The 21,048-nt window shown below is 40.0% G+C and overlaps 1 protein-coding gene across 1 annotated transcript in view; it reads right to left on the bottom strand.

Moving 5' to 3' along the window:
• Positions 1 to 3,320: 3,320 nt before the first annotated feature.
• ntrk3b (neurotrophic tyrosine kinase, receptor, type 3b) overlaps positions 3,321 to 21,048 on the bottom strand; it is a gene marked incomplete at both ends in the record, with an annotated part of 157,600 nt that continues 139,872 nt past the window's right edge. Inside the window, 4 exons of the mRNA XM_083901218.1 lie at positions 3,321 to 3,506; positions 6,941 to 7,099; positions 17,813 to 18,056; positions 20,573 to 20,745. Coding sequence (XP_083757344.1) covers positions 3,321 to 3,506; positions 6,941 to 7,099; positions 17,813 to 18,056; positions 20,573 to 20,745 — 762 coding nt within the window. The remainder of the gene's footprint in view (positions 3,507 to 6,940; positions 7,100 to 17,812; positions 18,057 to 20,572; positions 20,746 to 21,048) is intronic.

Raw genomic sequence — 21,048 nt, 5'->3', positions numbered from 1 at the left:
ACACATTCCGAGACCAGATTTAGTCAAATTTACACATCTTTATCAGACAGGACAAAATGGAAAAGGAGATCATTTGATTGTTTGAAGACATTTTCTTAAGAGAATCACATTGATACAAAGATCTATCATGGAATACCAGTATTTTATATACTGCAATTGTTATACCACATTTTTATATTCTGTAACATGTGTACATCGTAATATGCCAACTTTGCTTCAAAAAGTGTTCCGTTAGTTCATCCAAGAAAGAAAAAAAAAAAATGTTTTAAACAATAGTCAACTCACCATGAAAGGATTACAATACCCTGCAAATGCTCACAGTCTGTGTCATAATGTCTTTAAGCGTTTGTCTTTATCACGAGAGAATACACAAAAACAGAATGCTTTGGGTAACTCCTTGGATTCGATTCCTGCCTCTCATATAAAACACTTGAAATAACTGTATGCTTATTAATGATGACACAGTCCCGAGGGGAAAAGAGACAACACTGTGATACTGGGAGAATTCATGGAAGGATACGGAGAGATGTGAAAGAGTGTCGGTCCCAAATATAGATCCTGATACATTATACAATAAATCTGTTGCCTGAGGTTTTTTTTTTTTCATTCATATTGGAGAAATGCACAGGTTTTCCCCCTCTGTAAAAACAAACTCAGTTGGTCAACTTAATAACGAATGACTCTTTAAAACTGATATCATTTGGTTGGAGTTCTTCGTTTTTTGCAATGAAGCTTTTTTTTGGGGGGGGTCATAGTTTCATGGTTTCCAAATCTGTCTACCTGTATCGGTAGCTCCTCTCTTCATGTACGTTCATGTTTTATTTATTTAACCAAAGCAATAGATGGGTGTAAAACCTCGTAATCACTTAACATGCAAAAGGCCACAAAGTGCCAAGAAGAGAAGTGTGAACACGGGGGATTCCATTCATGAGAAATTGCGAAGAATTAATTCGTTTTGTTGTTTCAAATGAAATGTGTGGGATATTGTAATGTTTTTTTCATGGCTTTTAAATTAGTTTTAACGTGATGAAAAATAGAATGATTTGCTTTCTTGCCAGGGGTTAAAATATATATGTATATATATATATATATATATATATATATATAAGTTTAGCCATGGATGCAGACTGGAAACAAGGAGAAACTAAGCTTGGCTGGCTCTGACACGTCCAAAACTTAATATTTAAGATGTGCGTTTAAGATGTGAAGAACACTGTGTACTTGGGGAGCGAGACAGGCTTGTGAAGCATGGTTGCTCTTTCACTTTTGGTTTTCCTAGATTATACAAACAGAATAAAGAGAGCTGAGCTTGGCTTTCTTTCCTCACCACCCCCCCCCTCCTCCTCCAGCTTCCGGCCTGTTACCATCAACTTTCGCAGCTGTGTTTTCCATTTAGCCATTTAAAAAATGACAACCATCAACACTGCGTGTGTTCCACACCAGAATAACCTTCCACAGAACACTATTCTGCAGGGGCACGGTCACTGCATCCTGGGTAAAGCAGTGGGCGCATACAAAGTACAAAGTGGCCAAAGTGTTTTTCACTATAGCAGAATAATAATGGGTACAGCCCGGCCGCTCTCCAGTGCTGACACAGCAACTCAATCTAATCTTGCATGGAACGTTTCTTTTATCAGTCTTGAGAAAGGTCTGTGGTCTCATGATATTCTCAAAGTATATCACAATCTACCACAGCCATTGGTATTTAAGTCTGAAATACAAAAAAAAAAAAAAACTTCCACTGATTTGTTATCCTAACATGGTTTCATCCATATCAATACTATTGACCAGCACATTTTCTTTTTTGCACTAATAGTTCTCTTCTACCCTGACGTATAACCCGTTAGTCCTTAGATATATCCACATTCACAGTGGAAACGAACTACATATTCTGTTTGTTTGGCTTTTGTCTCATCTTTAGTGTCTCTGAATTTGAATGATGTGCTCTTGCATCTGCCCGGAAACAACTTAATTTTAAAGGTGCTTTAAAGTTGTCGTTGGGCAGATTTCCGTCCCCAAGCACAGAGCCAGACTGCCCGTCTCTCACTGTTCCCAGTCTTTATGCAAAGCTCATCCAACTGGCTGTAGATTCATACTGAGCTGACAGATAATAGGAGCAGCATCTAACTCCCAGAGAGTGTGTAAATAATCGCACTCCCAATCATCTCCCAATGTCAAACCATTTCTTAATGTTATAGCCTGTGTATGCAGGGCATGCACCCAAATCTCAGTTACAAAAAAATGTTTTTGTTTTTTTTCCCCCCAAGAGTGGGAAAAGTGGGTTTTATGCCATAAAGCCTGAACAAATGAAAGAGTGGTTTCTCAAAGTGTGTGTGTGTGTACGCGTTTGAGGGCTGTGGTGCAAATGAACTGTGAAGATGAGGTTTCAGCACGTCTTTGAAAAAAGGTGTTGCGTTGAATCATGGCTCCGAGTCGTCTTCTATTCTCCTTAAAGTCTGTGATTCAGTGTCAGTGGGAGATTCAAACTGTACTCGTCTTCTGCTCGTGAGACAACTTACCAGCACTGACACAGGTAATTTGCCAAGAGAAATCTCTTCTAAATTAGGAGCGACAACAAATACCACAGCTTTAAACTTTCAGCCACCCAGGTCACAGTCAGAAGGAACTGAAATAATGTCCGAAAAAATAAGTTAACATAATTTTGACACATAGAATTTTACAATATGTACATTATATTTAAATTAAAATAGATTTGTCAGTTGTCTGATTGGGTAGGTCCTCTACGGAATTCTGTTTTTTTTTCCCCCATCTATCCAGTGTTATTCCACAAAGCAGAGTTCCCATTAAAAGCTTAGTGCCGGCCAATCAGGGTGCAAGTAAGGCTTCCATCGTCAAGTCCCTGCCAATAGTTGGTCAGACAGGGCCAAGCCCTTAGCAACACACATGGCAGACCCTCTAAAAAGAAATAAATATAAAATATATGTAATATTTCTATATTCATAAAACCAAACCCAGGATAGATGTCAACTCTGACGTGGTCTCTCTGTAACTCAAACGGTGGCAATCTTCCTCTTTGCCAGTCTACATTACTTCCCTTTTCATCTCCATTTTTGTGTGTTTTTGCAGTTTTTTTCAGCAAACCTGTACATCGTATACGCAAGTAAACAAAATGTAAAAGTGCGTGTTTTTTTGAATATGTTTTATCCACTATATCCAAAAGTGTTGCAGGCACTTAAGTCCTTCCCAAACATTGTAGGTGTTTTTCGACAGTGGAGCAGGTTGGTTTGGTTATTCCTGGGTTCATGTGTGTCATCTGTCTGTACGCTGTCTGGCGAGGAATGGGCCATCCACGACTGCTGCTAGCCAAGGATGTCCAGGTAGACCGGCGTGGCTTTTCCCATGGCAAACAGGACTTTTTGAATGTCCTTAATGTTCAGTCGCTGCTGCGGTTCCCTCTGCCAGCAGCCCAGCATGATGTCATAAACCTCCTTAGGACAAATCCGAGGCCTCTCCAGAACCCGACCCTGGGTTATGCATTCAATAACCTGCAGAGGAGAGAGAGGGCAGTGGAGTGAGACAGATGATTTTCACTGGCTGGTTGCTTTGGTATGCTCATAATGAGAAAATGATTGAATTATTTGCCAATTATGTCATCTTATATTGTACTCTATATTGTGCATGCTGTATGCTTCAGTGGTTGTATCTGTGGCCTAACCTCTGGAAAGAGTTTTTATTCTGGGTTAAATAACGGTTATAATAATAATAATAACTCTAACTCAGGGGTGTCCACAATTTTTTTTTTTCAAAGATTTCCCTTGAGTCTTTTTTTTTAACAGTAAAAGTTTTATAATAATTGTATTTAAATGGCAATGAAACCAACACATCACAATTGGGAGTCAGATGAGATAATATAACAGGAGCATGTATGTAACTGGGTTGCAAACCCGGGACTCTGGTTTCAAAGCGCAACTTCTTACCAGCTGAGCAAATGGGGACGACATGTGACTGAAGCCCACTTTCTTTCCCACTCCGCCATAAATAATGCATCATAAGGCCGACGCTGCAGGCCGTACAAAATCTGGCTGGACTTTGGACATGCCTGCTCTGAGCAGACTGTCCTTTGAGCTTTGAACTAATGAAACTGAGATGAAAGAAATAAACCGTCTTAACTTTGGGTAGAGTTTTTTTTTTTGCTCGCGGGCAAATTGAATAAATTGCACTGGAAGTGGCGACATGACTTACTGCTGTAGACTTCATTATTTGTGTCAACTTCTGACCAACGTAGCCTAAATAGATGTGTATGGTTTCATTTGTGTGTAAAGACCAAAAACAACAGTTGCACTGATAAAGTTTTTTTTTTTTTTTTTGAGGCGTAGAATAATTACCAAGACAAATGAAAAGGAAACACAGGAACAAATGATGGTAACATGCAATTTCACGCGGTTGCGACCTTGCGGCACAATAACAGTGTCAGAACAAAACATTTCCTGATCTGTTGCTTTGTAAAGCATCTATTTTCTGGAAAGCATGTATGACAAACCTAATCTGTGTTTGACGAAATATGATTTTACAGTGGCTTACACCCAAATAAAAAAAACGTGTTGTTTACCAAAGTGAACTCTCATTTGTTCTGTTACTATTACCAGTACACAAACAGACACAAGCCTGAGATGATGTAGAATTGATCTACATCAATCTTATGACTGACAGTGAATCCAGTGGTAGCTTTGTATCCTCTGGAAACTTCCTATAATCATTTACTTACTTAGTGATGGAGATATAGCTCATAGATGGAATTTATTTTCCTGTACTTCTTATTACATCCACTGACATATCAACCATGTCAGTCGATTTAAACTGGGCCATGCGGGTTGAAATTAACAGTAATAGTGAACATTTACAACTCTTATGCTTAAAAAACGTTGACCATAATCTTCCATAGACCCTGATCAATTCTTATTCATACATAGAAAGTAATGAAAAGTAATGAAATCCCCATAATCATATGAACAAGGAACATTTGAAGAGTCTTTGTCTCCACAGACATGGCGTATATATCCTCATTTTCTGCTGCAGGCGTATGAAACATATCATCACATCTGCTCTTTGAGTCTGCGTTTTTCCAGGAACGCAAACACATAATTAGGATTAAATGAAATCATAGGTTTTGATTTCAAATCGGACTGGCGTCACTTCAGTGTCTGTTTTGAAACCCCCGCTGTGAGACTTCTGCTCACTGTGATAATGGAAACACTACAGGCTCGCAGCTCACACATGTAATTAATGGTGACTGATGGAAAAAATTTAGATGCATTGGTGCAAATGTGAATCTAAGATGCTAACCGTGTTAAGGCTGGTCATCAGGGACAATTTCAAGACCAGGAGTGGAGGTGCACGAGGATACATGATGATGAATTCCATGTATTCTTTTTTAGAAACAATATAAAGCTGCAAATATCATTATTTCTGCTAATGGAGAAAAGAAAGTTGAGGCAAGGCAGTGCATTGTCATTCTAGCCCTCTGAGCCTATGATCACTACTACAAGGCTCAACTCCATGCTTTCAACAAGTCACTGAGACAGACAGATAAGCAGCGAGACACTCGGCTGCAGGCTGCTGTGAGACACAAGATCTGGATCTGCTGTGATTAAGAGGCCCGGGCAGGAGGGGAGATGCTAAACGAAAGAAGTGATGCAACATCTCTGACTCCAACTGTTTTGGGTTTTTTTCACCACATGCTTCATCTATTTACGTTTAACATTATTTAAAGGGGCAACAGACATTTGTGCTAAAATGAGGGACTGCATGTTGTGTTTTGGATACAACATAATGCAATTAATTTGGTTGTTTGCTGTTTAAAAAAAAGTTAACAAGGCTATAATGGAATGCAAAATTGTGCTGTTTTTCTAATGCCATTAAATCTTTAATCCATAAAGTTGTCTATACCAGCTTTAATATCTGATTCCACTTGTCATAATGTGTCCTATATAGATTCTTTCACCTCTTTGAAACACCTTGGAGAAAGCACCAACCTTGACGCCATATTTATGGCAGTGTTGTTTTGTAATTCACACACAGCTTATATGTTCTGAAGCTGATGGGTTTTTTTTTCCAGTTTTTTTTAATTGAACAGTGCATTTGCATAGAGGACTGACGAGTGATATTAATTAAGTACAGTCATTTAAACACCAGATGAAACCAAAATTACAATGAGGAATTTGACTCTTTTGGGCATGACAAAAATAATGCACTTATCTCATTAGATGATGATACATTTTCAGTAATATACCTTTATAGGCTTATAAGTGTTTCATTTAGTCTCTGAAACCCTCCTTTCCTCAAGAAAGAACAACTAATAAAAAGGAAAGTTTCATGTTTGTGTCAAGCCTGAGACTGAAAAACCTGTGTTGTGATTTGCCACATACCAGCTTATTCTTTTAGGTCAATTTAATGTTCTCAATATGCCTGCCTTACAAGAGTAATCCTAATTAAATTCTATTGACATAAAGCAGCACCTCAGATGAGGAGAGAAGCCAATCATGGCTGTTGTGTAATGCAGCATCTTGTCTAGTGGCAAAGTGGCATCAATTTATCACCTGGTTGTGGCCAGTGTGACTCTCAGAGAGTGAAAGTAAACAACATTTTTTGCAGTAAATTGTGATCCACAATGGCAATGTTCACTTAATTCTGCTATTAGAATGCTCATGCTTCCACTCTAACTGGAGCAGTTGGTGGAGTAATTCCTCACTCCAGATTGGCAGTGGGGGAGAAACAATCTGTTCAGTCTCATCCCAATTCTTTGCACACATACAGTGTTTCTATGTGTTTGCTATAAACACCTTTACTTGACGTTTCAAATGGAAATTTACCACTGGATAATCTGGAGCTATACTTCTCAGCGTGTGCATGAAAGTGTGCAGCACAGCCTTTGATATCATGTGTATGCTGTATCCTGTGGAGGTTTGCTTCAGGCTCTTACCTCATTGTTACCCAGCTGAAACCAAGGCTGCTTCCCGTAGGTAAAAATCTCCCAGAGGATGACCCCAAAGCTCCAGACATCACTCTCTGTGGAAAATTTCCTGTACATGATGCTCTCTGGGGGCATCCAGCGAATAGGTAGCATGGTATGTCCTCCAACCTGACGACAAGAGAAAAGGAGAGATGGTTATTGCAAATGGAAATGTAGTTAAAAAACAGATTAGGAAAATTTTGTCATCAGCAAAACTCCCAGGCCTCTGCGGATTAACTGTCCTTGTATGTAAGTGATACAATGGGCTTAACATCTCATGAATGAACGCTGTGCTGCTGGAGGAAGACACTAATGTGATACAGGAAAATGCTGACTTATCTGCCACCTGCTCTTCGTGTATTGAATCATGGTATGTGAAATTCTTTAAGTTACAACATTAAAGCGGCCCTTTGTTCTTGATGAAAAACAGCAGCCTGTGGTCCTGGGCGTCAAGCAGATAATCAAATGCTCTCAAAGCATAGAATCAGTTTTATGGTAAAACAGCGTGAGTCAAGCTGTTAGGAAAGTGCACTGTGTACTCCTCCCATAATATGCACAGGTTAATATAGCGGCAAACAAATATTCCTTTTGTCGACTTGCAGTAGACGCTAAACATCCGCATGTGAACCTTGTGCATTCATAAGAATTTGTATGAACGAATGCAAAAGCTGAAGCACTGAATATATCAGCTGTAATCTCTTTAAACCAGAAATACATTAAAATGAGGTTTCCTTTACTGTAAACCCTCTGAGGCGGGATATTAATCAGTTTAAACAATCATCCATTAATCATCCTTACTCTCAGCTTTCATTAGCAGGCATTGTATCAAGATCTGTTGAATCTATCCCCCGTTCATGTCAGTGGCGGCAGTGAGATGGACACGACTGATGTCGGAATGAACACAAAAGATTGCACGTTTTCAGCTCAGGATCCTCAAACACCCCTAACGGCAGTGATTACTTTGAAGCTCACATGTCAAAGTCCACTATTGACAGATAAGATTATTAACATCCATGCTTTGATTCAGTGCACTACTGATGGACGTGCACTGTAAGTTTCCCCTCATTACTGCATACAAGTATCACTGCACTTTATTTATGCACATTTTTCATTTATGGTCAGTGCTGACCTTCTCTGTGTCAATGCTCTCAAAGTCAGTTATTTGCATATAATATGTCTAACGTGTGGATCCATGACACACGACAGACAAAAAATGCAGGCAATTAAAATATATTATTATCCCAAATCATGTAATGTATACCATGCTGCATAGTGTTTACTAAAAGTGCAAGTACTTGGCAACCCATCCATAGAAACAAAACTCCTACACATTCACATGTACTGTATGTTCTGAAGTCATCATGAGGACATTCTCACCCACACATTTCCTCTGCGGTACAAACCTCATTTCATTCATTGCGACGTAGACTTGTTTTCCAAATCAATTTAACAGTTCCAACATCTGTGTGCCTTCAGCTATGAGGCATTTTAAATATTGATTAAAAAAAAAAAAGTCATACTGGAGACATAATAATTACCTCCTAGTTACATCGTGCACTCATTTCACATTTCCTTTGAAAGAAGGTTGTATTCAGCTTCAGCTTAATGCAGCAGATTGTTCTGCTCGATGTTTTCCGAGAAAAACACGAGATTTGTCATTTATGAGACCTCTGTTCTGTAATCTGTAACCTCTGAAGCCAAGGTTTTAGTGACTGCTAACTAGCTTTAATCCAATAATATAGTGGCAAACCTAGTGTGCACACTCAGATAGATTCTACTTCATGTCTGACATTTCTGTATCATTTTGCTGACTTTGTATTTCTATAGCTCTTTGTGCTATAGTTTGCTAACATTTTCAGGTCACGCTGCTTTGTGATGACACCTATAACACCACTGACTCGCCAAAGTTGGAGAATTACACAAACAGCTACTCTGTAGTCATCACTTGTTCACACAGAGGCCTGCAGGAGACAGCTGATGGTCATCTGAAGTGTAAACTCTGGGAAAAATAGAACTTTAAATAACAGTAAGGTGCCAGTGTACTACAAAACTTAGAAACCCCCGGGAGAGTTTCTAGAAGGAGTCATGAATTGTTCATAACCCCTATCCCACAATGCACATGTTCTTGGAGGACTACTGTCATCGCACAAAAAAAAACCTCAAGACATTTTAAGACATTTGGATACTCTATGCTTTTGGACCTCGGAGCTCTTAGTGTGAAGCCTCGTCTGGAGTGTCTTCAGTGGGGCAATAACTGGTATATGGCGTATAAGTGTCTACTGAATTGGGAAATCACAAGGCTGTATGCCTCCCTTACATTAAACTCAAATCGATATTTTGTACACCTGGCCTGGAGGTCAACAACACCATTAGAAATGGTTTTCTATAAGAACATCACTACGCTAACTCCAAAACTTCAAAATATAAAGTTTTGGTCTCAATGGACTATGACCATCCAAAAAAGGCTGCTTTACTACCATGCCAATAAGATAGGCAATGAAGAGATATAGGAATTTACGTCTCACAAGCATGTGGGTGTTCATAGGCTCTTTCAAATGCATAAAAAATGCCGGTTAACGGAGGTGTTGAGTTACCACACTGGGAAAGTAAGCTCTTCACTTTAGTGAAAAAGCAAAACGTGATAGGCCTATCTCTTCTTTGTTTACGAAAAGAGTTATCACAACAAGACAGAACAGAGTCAGCGACATGGCAACATCAAGAAGACCAAGACAGCATCGGAGAGGAAGAGCGTGGCATGAAAGTGAGGGAGGCAGAGCATCAACAGACACAGGATTCAGTTCGAGCTGCAGCTGTTCCTGAAACCACACCAAGGTGAACCCCTAATAATCAAATGGCTGCGGAGAGTGAAAAGTTATTTGGATGGATATCTTGTTAAAACGGTCTATATTGTTACAAAATAACAAACATTATACGTCATATTTATTGATTATTGAGTTTCACAAGTTGACAGATTATACAAATGCTACTAGTAATTACTATTGAGCTAAGCTGGCCACCATATTGTTATTGTTTTAATATCAAAATAATTGATTAGGGACACTCTAGACTAGTCAACAACACATGGGTGAACACAGCCACAGCTGAAGCTCTTTCCTTGAACACTTATATTGTCATTTACCAAAAGACAACAACAGTGAAATAAAGCTTTTCTGAAAAAAAACTGAAGGTTTCTGTGCTGTGTTTCTACCACTGAGAAGGCTTGTCCTCAGTAAATGTTCTCTAAAATCAATGAACTTCTTCAAAGGAAAACCTAGCCTAGAATGAATTGGACAACACATTTTGTATACTGATAATCACATTAAAACAGTCTAAAGCAGGATTGTTGTGGAACTTGAATGTTAACTGTACTGGTATTATTCTCAGTGAGTCCAAATAATTAGTAAAATGACTACCAAAATAAACCTACCAATCTAAACAAATTGTTGGCATAGCTTATTCTAAATTAGCATCATACATTTCCTTGGTGTGCCTCCCCTATTTACATGTACTGCAGAATATTTGTCCATAAACACCTATCAAATGTTTACTTTGGATTTTAAGTCAGTCTAGCCAAATGTTATGTTGAATCCATTTACTTCCTGGAAAGCTTTACATATATTTTTTTTCCCCATTCACCTAAAACTCTGGGAGGGTTTGTTGAGCGCACACCATTTTAGCCACATTCTGCTTCACACTAATACGTTTACAACTCACATGCACATCTTCTGCTAATGGAAAAGTGCTTATCTCTGTCGCCGCAAAAGTGAGGAGCAAACATTCTCCCATCACACTCTAGCTCGTCTATAACTTGTATCTGAGATATTAACAGAGCCGCAAAGACTGAAAAGTCGTTGATATCCCCCATCCGGAGAGACAACTGAAGCCACCTGACACTCTTCAGTGGACGGACAGATAAAAGCGCAAAGAAGGTCAAATTTTGTGGCACCGAAGAAGGCTGGCAGGTTTTGGGTTCACCTCCAATCTCATTAGATAAGGGTTCCCCTACAAACGGCCAGATGAACACTGACTGTACACACCACCTGGTCTCATTAGACATGACACGTGTTAGTTCTGTACACAACATTAAGCCTACATTGATGCAGGGACCAGTCATCGCCTTGTTTAAAACCTCAGGGAAGAGCCAAGCGAGGTAGACTGAAAGTGAGGAGAATGGGTTGGTGAGGTTGCTGTATACCCATCTGTCCCCCTGTGGAGCTTTATAAAGATTAAACAGAATTAATTAAGTTCCTGTTAGCCTAAATGACTTATCTGAGGCCCACCCTGCCCATTGCATGCAAGACTAAACCTCATCAGATGCATTGCATGCTAATGATCCAGCCACTGCTGCAGTGGTGGGGGACATTAAAAGTGCGTGACTCTCCGTTTCCAAAATGACATGTAGGCAATCACCTTGGGCCTCAGTGGCAAGGCCATGGCAATTAGCTCGGAACATGGGAGGAAGAAAAAGAAAAAAAAAAGTCTGAACACATAATAAAAATAAAATAATTGCCCTTGTAATTATCCTCATCTTTCTCACTCAATGTCACACCGAGAAGCTGGAAATGCTCTGCGGGGAGTGAGGAATGAGTCTGGGGCTTTTTTTTTTGTTGCTGTGTAAACTGGATTAGTGCTCTGCCTGTCCCACCGTGGCAGGAGAGTGATTGGATTAACGGCGTGGCGAGCACAGCAGCATGGCAGGAGGATAGATTACTGGCCCAGTTGGGCTCGTTGATGGGCGCTCTGGGGCCTGCAGGGAGCCCTGGGAGGGCTCAGACTCCTAAAAGGGCCAAGATAACCATCAAGACACAAACTCTCTCTCTCTGCTCCAACCACACAGCTATCTCTGCTCTCCCAGCTCAAACAGCAGAGAACACAAGTTCACTTTTATAAGGTATGATGTCCATTAAGTTTATACCTGCTGCGCTGCTGCAAAGTGGAGATAAAGAGGGAATCTACTCTGGTCCCTGCGTGCCGGTGGGTGGTCGACATTTTGTGAATGTTTTCAAAACAAACAGATAAACACACACACAGACGCCATTATGCAATTTGAAATTCACATTTTCAGTGTTTGCCTCTCAAGACCAACCCATAAAATATCAAGGGTGAATAGGTGGTTCCTATGTGTCGCCGCTGCTGACTTTTATGTGAATATGAAATGAGTAGTAGGGTAAGCAGTAAGGGTCTTGTGTCACACTGTTCAATTATGTGTCCTGAGTGCACTGTCAAGCGTTCTGCACGATTAATTAAAATGAAATCTTTTTTTCATTATGGACATTGAGGCTGACGTGTAAAGAATTTAAATTTAGACACCTTCACTCAAATCCAATTAGAGGATTGACTGATACTAGTGTTACATCATTGGATTTTATGGTGTGACTTTTTTTTATTATTATTTTTCCTGTAAACAAAAATATAAACGCACAAAGAAAAACTTGTAGTTATTGTTATGTGACAAAACAGAGTAACTATCCAAAAATAACAGTACAAATTTATCAGTACAGTGGTTTGCGAGCATTAGGATCAATTTCAAAACAAAAGTCCTGGAGTAATGGCAGGAAGAACACACGATGATCCAGATCGGTACACCGGCTAAGCATGGACATCACCAGGCTGTCGATCGTGGCCTGGAATGATCGTGGAATGATGCACATTCAGTTGTGTTGCCACAGCTGTAACGCTTAACCCAGGACTCAGCATGCCAATGATTTGTGACATCTGTGGCATATTGACAAGTGACAAAAGTTTGGTGTGCCCTTTTACTGACCAGACCATAAGGAGTGTCTGTGTACTGGTCACGCATATTGACCACCACTCTGCCATGCTCCATGACTCTCATGAGTTTAAATACTCAATCTGAGATTGTAGTCAATAGAAGTGGCCAAGTGACACTGGACTACTGGGTTTGAGCAAAACAAATCATTCCATAAACAAATGCATCGAGAATCTGAGCAAATGTCATGACATTCTATTTTTGTTCACCATTTCAAGTTCGCGCGCTTATATTTTTGTTGAGTATAAATAACCCTATTACCTTGGTATTGAAAACATATACTGAGGAATGGTTTAACATTTTAGAAAATGTTAAGTACAAGGTTAACATAACTAACCTATTGGCATTGCACATTAGCACTGTCATTTTCCTTGTGTCCTTATTTGCAGCCTTAGTATTTTTTGTAACTAAGCCATATTTATTTCAATCAGTGTAGCATTATTTTTGATGTATAACAGGTGAGAGGCCAAAAGCTTCCAACTATTGCAGTCTTAATAACTTCATAGAACATTAAAAGTACTTTTTTTGAATTATGGACTCATGATGACAACAGTAATTTATTACTATTGGTCAAGAAATAATCCCCCACACAATACCCAGTAAAACACGCACCCTGCCAACTTCACACTTCTATGTGCATATATTGAACAAACAAGATAAATCATGTTAATATGTGGGCTTCAAAGATGCTGATGGGCAGATATTCTTTTTCCCATAGTCTGGATTACTTTCCCCAGCTAATCTAAGCCTCTGCAGGTGGTAACTTCATATCTACCACATAGTCGTGATATTGATCTTATCTTGTAAATATAGTTCTTGAATGTGCAACAATCTACAAATAATGCAGAGACTCTATTTCCTGGCCCCTGTGAAGGCATCATCTGAGGTCAACAATACCATCTCCTCAATTTCTCAGATTTATTACTCCATAAAAAAGTGATCATGTAAGACAAGCGTGGCTTGCTAAAAGAGAGAGAGAGGGGGAGAAAAACAGACCCAAGGGAGAAGAGGCAGAGCAGATTTTTTTTTTCTTTTCATTGCCTTCCTGCAGCAGTAATAAATACAGCCTGTGTACTCATTAGCGCAAAGCTACATACAATTTTGAGGAGCTTCTGCTTGATAAATAATGCAGCAGAGGAGCGTCTGTTTGATCCTTGAAACACTACAAACCTAGGGACCATTTGTCTTCAAAGCAATGCAGCACAGGTAAGCACAGGCTTCCTGGAAGTGTCACAAAGAACACTATGTCCTTGGAACTGAGTCAATAGATCATAACGTTATTGCAGCGTTTGAAACTCATTAGTCAATTATTCAAGAAAAGAAAAAAAAAAAAACAGATGCTGGATTCACAACTATGTCCACAAATGTTAAGGATAATATTTAAACTGTTACCGCCTCATGTCTAAGGTTAAATGGACAGATTTGCTACTTTTTTGTCAACACTGTCCTACTTTACATTCATGGAGTGTTGCACTCACTAAAATGAAAAACAGAACCCTGCCATTGGTAAATGAAAACACTCAATCTCCAAGTAAACCTCTCGGTTCTACAAAGTCGGCAGTATGTTTAATATTCCATAACAAAAGAGTAAAAACTCCAAGTTTATCCTATGACACACGACCGACATGTCACTGTTCATGCACTAAGCTTTTCTGAGCTCTATACTCTCTCCTTGTCCTTAAGGACCAATTTCAGACATGGCAGAGTGCTTTTTCATATCATCAGAAATGACTAAGGGAGGAGCTTTCCGACACTTTAACTTTAAATTAAATGAAACAATGGATTTTGCACTAATTAAGAGAAAATATACCCAAAGGTATATTTTGGCTGTGTTGTGGGCCATAACATTTACTGCCTTGAATATTGTTCTAGTGGAGCCCATGGAATACAATTTTTTTGCACCTTGCATGGAAAATGCATAACATATCTATAGGGTCACATACTGTAGTGAGTACTTCACTATTATTGCACATTTTGAGCATTCAGCACCTTTGGAGCATCCGCTGTCATTTATACCACACATGCATAATTCAATGCACTATTCTCTGAAAGCAGGAAAACATTACCTGTGATATTGTGTGGCAGAGGTATAAGACATCTACATAGCAGGCAACTGTGCTGCTGCCGGCCTGTGACGAGCACAGGAGGGTATGACAGACAGATGTGATTTAGGACAATATTCATGTCTTTTTTTTTTTTTGAGAATGTTCCCTCCTGCTGCAAAGTGTCTCTGGAGTCCCAGAGGGCAACTTGCATCAAAACGACTAGTCAGCGATGGGAGGAATGTGTTCTTGGCAGGATGCTGCTATTTATAATCACTCAACACAGGGAAAGTGTCCAATACTGTTAGGAGCTCCTTATCTCTGGGCTCTGTCAATATTCCTCTGTGTAGGCAGGTGGTGATGCTATCACAGAGCACAGAACAGCAGCTTCACACACACACACACAAACACAGACACACACACGCACATACGGTCTCTATTTACAAGTCAACATAATTGTATGTTTAATACAACATACACATTTCCAAAAACTATTCTTACATCAGTGTGTGTGTGTGTGTCTGTGTGTTCGTATTTGCTTGCGCAGAATTTGAAACTTCTTCAATAAATTATTCACCCCTGTAAAATTTCCCCAAATTCAGCTCAGGGTTGGGAAGGAACCAACATTTGATTGAAAAAAGTTTCCTTTGGACTGACATACACCACTATCTTTCCCCATATCATTAGTTAGGTCTAAACACAAAACTTGTTTTGGGCACAGGCTGTTTCTTTAAAAAAAAAGAAGAAAAAAAAGAAGATGCTTCTTTTCACCCTGTGGCTCCTGTCATTGCTAACTCTGCTGTTAACCTGGCCACAGTCTAACTAATTCACAGAGTCAAGAGCTCTTTCTTTTCACCTGTCAGTGAGGAGCATAATGTGGTTGGAGGTTCATCTCAGCCCTTCAGGTCCTGCTTTGCACAGACATCCTGACCTGAACAGCAGAAGTCTCCTGCATTCTGTCAAGGACATGGTCCCTCACTGGCATCGCTGTATTGACTGCATGAGGCACTTCAGTTGTATATTTTGTGTACTACTTGATATTTTACCCACACTATAATCTCCGAGTGCAGCAGACACACATCAACTCAGTAATGAAAACAGTTTGCACTGTTTCTCTGTGTCTTGTAACTCTCTGTGACTTCTGTCTGACTGAGCAGTTCATACTATGACTCACAGTTCATAGTATGGACATGACGTGTTATGACATGAAATTGCAGTAAAAAGTAGAAACTGACATGTAGTCGAATTAGGTAAAACTGGTATTAGGTGTACACTTAAAAAAATTGGATGGTCAGCTGTGACTAGGAACACTTAATTGTGCAAAAACAAGGAAACAGACTCATTTGTTTTACAAGTATTACACTGTTCATAGAGTTCCATTCTTGTAACTCTCCTTCATCAACGGGGTTAACATCACAGTTTAAAAGCAGCTTTTTTTATATTTAAGGCCTGCACTTTTTCTAGCACCTACTCAAAGTACTCGCCCATTCTCATGCATATTCATACAGCACTTCCACATTTGAGCTTCACAATTTTGCCCAAGGACACTTTGTCATGCCGAACCAGGAATAAGCCCAACCAATGGCCATCCAATTGGCCGACCCACTCCACATCCCGATCCACAGCTGTTTATTTTGTCCCGTCAAGAGGGCAGAAACCACTTGTGTCCGACGCTGTGTGAACTGACCTGATGAAATAAGCACTTGTGTCTCACAGTAACATACTTGAAACACCACTATTTAAACCAAACAGAACGTTTAATGAATATTCAAGACAATGCTGGAGTGTAGTACTATATGTGACATTGATGTCAATCCCAATAAGCGTTGAATACTACATTTGAAAGGCATGCCTGGAATATGAATATGTCATTAAGCTTTGCCAAATAGCACGAAAAAAGGTCTTTGTTTCTGTAATTTTCTTCTGTACTTCAACTATTGAAACATGCACAACACAAAATCTAATTGAGTGTGCAAATGAAATCTTGGACGCAGACAATGTTGGAATTCATGCACTTGCACATTGTCCAGATGTTTGTCGTATTAATTGTTATGTTGATGGTAACAGCCTCCAAAAATCTACTACCCTGCTCTGATCACGGTTCTGTAAACAGAATTTTGCATGAATGTTTTTTAATAAAGTCAGAGTAATGATTTTCTGTTCCCTCGAAAACGCCCACAACTTCATCGCTTAGCTGACACTTCTATATCCACTCAGGGCCAAAACAGTTAGCAGGCTCGATTATACTGATATGCACTCGACCACAAACTGTGCTGTACATTACAGGTTTATTCAGGTTTAAAATATTTCGAGACCCAGACAGCATGGGAGAGTGGTGTGCCAAACTTAAAAGACATCTCACTCAAATTTCATTATTAATTATTTTATGTCTACACAATTTTGCCCCTAGCAGAATAGCAATTCACGACTGCAGGCATTGCCCCCAGCAAAGAATCTGAACTAACCCAGCTGTCATGCTGGGAAAACAGAATCACGCTCACCTAAAGTCATCACGAAACACTAACCAGTTGAAAAGAGTCAGATCTATAGCACTCCATCACTCCATAATATACATTTATTTATTTATTCAGACTGCTAAATTCCCAAGCTCAGCTGCTGCAGCCTGATTTGCAGCATTCAAACTTCATAATCGTGTTAAACAGCACATAGGACATAAATGAAAACTATATAAACAAGCCTGTAAGCATCAGGCTGGAGGCTCAGCAGGCTCATCTGCTATCACACTGCTAAACCTCTCCATCCAAGCCTGAATGTGTGAGGGCTGGTGTGGGAGCTTGGGGCTGCACTAAGGTGGAAGCACTGCTAAGTCTCCCTGTAGGAAGGACAGTAACAAAAATAATAGCAATAGGAAGCAGACGTCTTGACCCCTCTGATGCATTTTTTCACAGACTTTAGCAGCCATAGAGTATTATTCAGGGATTGTTTCAGACCCTGTTGATCATCATTATGGCAGTCAATAACGGAGACACAATTCTGGTGACATATCACATACAAAATCAGGAGTCTTACCCTGTAGTAGTCACTGCTGTAGATGTCTCTTGACATGCCGAAGTCTCCAATCTTGACCAGCAGGCCATTGCCCACCAGGCAATTGCGAGTTGCCAGATCTCTGTGGACAAAGTGCTGGGAGGCCAAGTACACCATGCCTGAGGCGATCTGAGTGGCGATGTGCAGCATCTGGGAAAGGCTGAGCTCTCCGTTGGATTGCAGTGGCTGACCGTCCACCAGGATCATGGCGTCTGGGCCGTGGGCTCTGTGTATTACAAACAATAATCTTCATTGATTTGATGAACTGATATGGATGAGATCCCTAATTTATAAAGTGACACCAAGCAGTGGCCACTGTGAATCCAGTTATTACAGCATATCCATTATTCATCATTCCACTTTATTCTGTTTATACTTTGAGGAGGACAGGTTGAACAGGTTGCTGGCTGTGAACCTTTGAGTGATGGTGACTTAATCTACATGTCTTTGGACTGCAGGAGTGACTGTAGAAGACTTTAGAAGCCAGAGTACCTTGAGAATCACCCATACCGACATATGAACAATATAAGTACCACATAAAAAGCCACATTTGAATCCAGAACCAAAGCTAACGACGTCCTCTCACAAGAAGGTATAATACACAAGATGGTCATAGACACTAGACCAAGCAAGGCTGTGGCAGTAAACTATGGAATTGATCGAGTGGATTTAACTAAATAAGTGTGTTATATTACTCATGAGGTAAAGCTTTCATTGGTAAGGAAAAGGTGGTCTTACTCTGTTGTGAAATGAGGAAACTTTAATATTTTTTTCAGCTTGATAGACTAAAACCTCTCCTTTTATGAGTAACCCAAAGCTCCATACAGTAATAAAACTTCAGCCCAACTCCACTGTTACCTGGCTCTTACTATTGAGAATAACCGGCTTGATAAAGAGTGACTATTGGAAAAGAAATTAACTAAAACCTGCAAATACTACAACAGCTTTAATCACAATGATAAACTCTTAGGCGTATCGTCTGGATTAGAATTTATTTTTCATGTTCATGTCTAAGAGCCGCCAGTCAGAACTCTTTAGGTTCAGGAACTTCATCAAAATACTGCAAGTTGTATATATTTATTTGAACAAGTTGACCATAGCTCAAGAGCTCTCTCTCTTTCTCACTCTCTCCGTTCTTACCATTTCTAGGTATTATGAAGACCTCATTTCCTGGGAGAGATACATGCTGTTTTTTCACCCTCTCATCATAGTGATTACAGACCTCATGCTAAGCACAAAAGACTGCTGCATTCTTGATTCCTTAAAGGCTGTCTATTCTTTTCCAGCTCTCAGTTGTAATACAATTCAGTGATCTTTAATTTAAGAGTGTAATAATTCAGCTCCACTGTTGAAGGATTAGTAGTACTTTTTTCATATAGACCTTCCACACAGGCACAGCTCCAACACTGTTCCTATTTCCGCACAAAATTTTGAACCAGCCGGCATATTCACACCAAAAATAAATATGTTCAGAACCTAAAAAGTTGGTTATTAGTGGGGAACAAAAAAACACTTGCAAATTGTTCATTGTGCATCATCATCAGTGGGCGTGTCAGCGTAAGTTGTCTCTGGGAGAGACAAAAATGTTTAGTGGCAATTTGGGTGTCCTGTGAATTCCAGCTTGCAGAAGCTCAGTGCAATCTGCTAGGTTACATGTACTGTGTTTACATAAACTCATGTTGTGCTTTGAGAAACACCTGCCATTGAAGTTGCAGGGCGATGGCTTTGGTTCCACTTATAAGCTGGTGTGAATTTGAGCTGGCTCACTGAGAGCACCCAGATTCCAAATGGAACTAGGGCCCAAACCATGCCAGTACCTGCCAGTGTGAAAGTGCTATTAGTGCATGTCCTTCTTAACCTATATCTATATATCTCCACACTTTTCTTTCAGTATTGCCAGACTAAGTGCAGGTCATCCTCTATTTATCAGAAGGTTGAGCTGAACTTGCACATCAGCTCCCCTATTCAACACTTTTAATTCCCTGCACATCTCATCTGTTAAACGTGACCAACAGGACCAATAGACCAAAAATCTGCCATGTCTTGCACACTGCATGAAAGAATTTCATCATTTGCAACATTGCCTTTCATTTCAGGAGAGATTTCCCAACAGAAAGTCTTCACACACACACACACACACACACACACACACACACACACACACACACACACACACACACACACACACACACACACACACACACACACACACACACACACACACACACAGTCACACTCAATCGTAACATGTCATCTTTTCAATTAATGCTCAAACTTCAAAAACTGCAAAGACCACACACTTGCACCGCTGCTGTCAACACACTTGAAATAGCACATATCTATCCCAAACTCCTCCTGTGCAGACTGACATCAATTCCAGACAAGAAGAGGTCACTTCCCCTGGTACAGTCTGACATTACAGAACAAAGGCACTAAAGCACTTGTGTTTGCTAACCCAGGAAGCAGTGGAGTTAGCTTGATTTTGTGCCGACCGCAAGTATTTTTTCAAAAGAAATGTACTCTAATCTCTTACTGAGGTCTTACACTTCAATAGGGTAATAGACGCTTGCATCTAAAGGTACAATCAGTACCCTGAGCAAACATGCTCCCAAGTGGCAGACACATAATTCACAAGGTCATTTGGCTAAGAGTGACTGCAGCTCGCAAATTAGAGCCTGTCCATATAACCAGTGTGTAATTTGCTCAGCTGAGGTTAAACTGACTGAAAGTGGAAAAACTGACCTGAGGAATTTGTTGAGGTCTCCGTGCTTCATGTACTCAAACACCATGATGAGAGGGTCTCCGTCTACACACACTCCGTAGAATTTAACAATGTGGTCATGCTGCAGGTTGGTCAGCAGCTCTGCCTCTCTCTGGAAGTCCTTCCTTGCCGACAGGTTGGGATCTTTTAGCGTCTGAAAGAGGAAACGGGCAAGATTGCAAGGTGTGACACGAGGGTAATACCCTTGACATACACATGGAAACGATGAACTGGCTTCACCCCATTCACACGAAAATCCTCTGGCGGCCTCTATTGGTCATGTTGGTAAGTGCAATTGCGGAAGCACAGACAACAGCACACAGAAACTTTGGTTCCAATTTACATCACATGCTTAATCCATCATGATACAGTCACTGCCTTGTTTCAACTGCATATTACTCTTTTTTGTCTTTTGGTAAGATTTATTTATGTTACTTAGGTACAATTTCTTTAAGTC

Source organism: Microchirus variegatus, assembly GCF_963457635.1.
Source record: "Microchirus variegatus genome assembly, chromosome: 14".
NCBI classification, from domain to species: domain Eukaryota; kingdom Metazoa; phylum Chordata; class Actinopteri; order Pleuronectiformes; family Soleidae; genus Microchirus; species Microchirus variegatus.
This window is presented reverse-complemented; position numbering and strand designations above follow the sequence as displayed.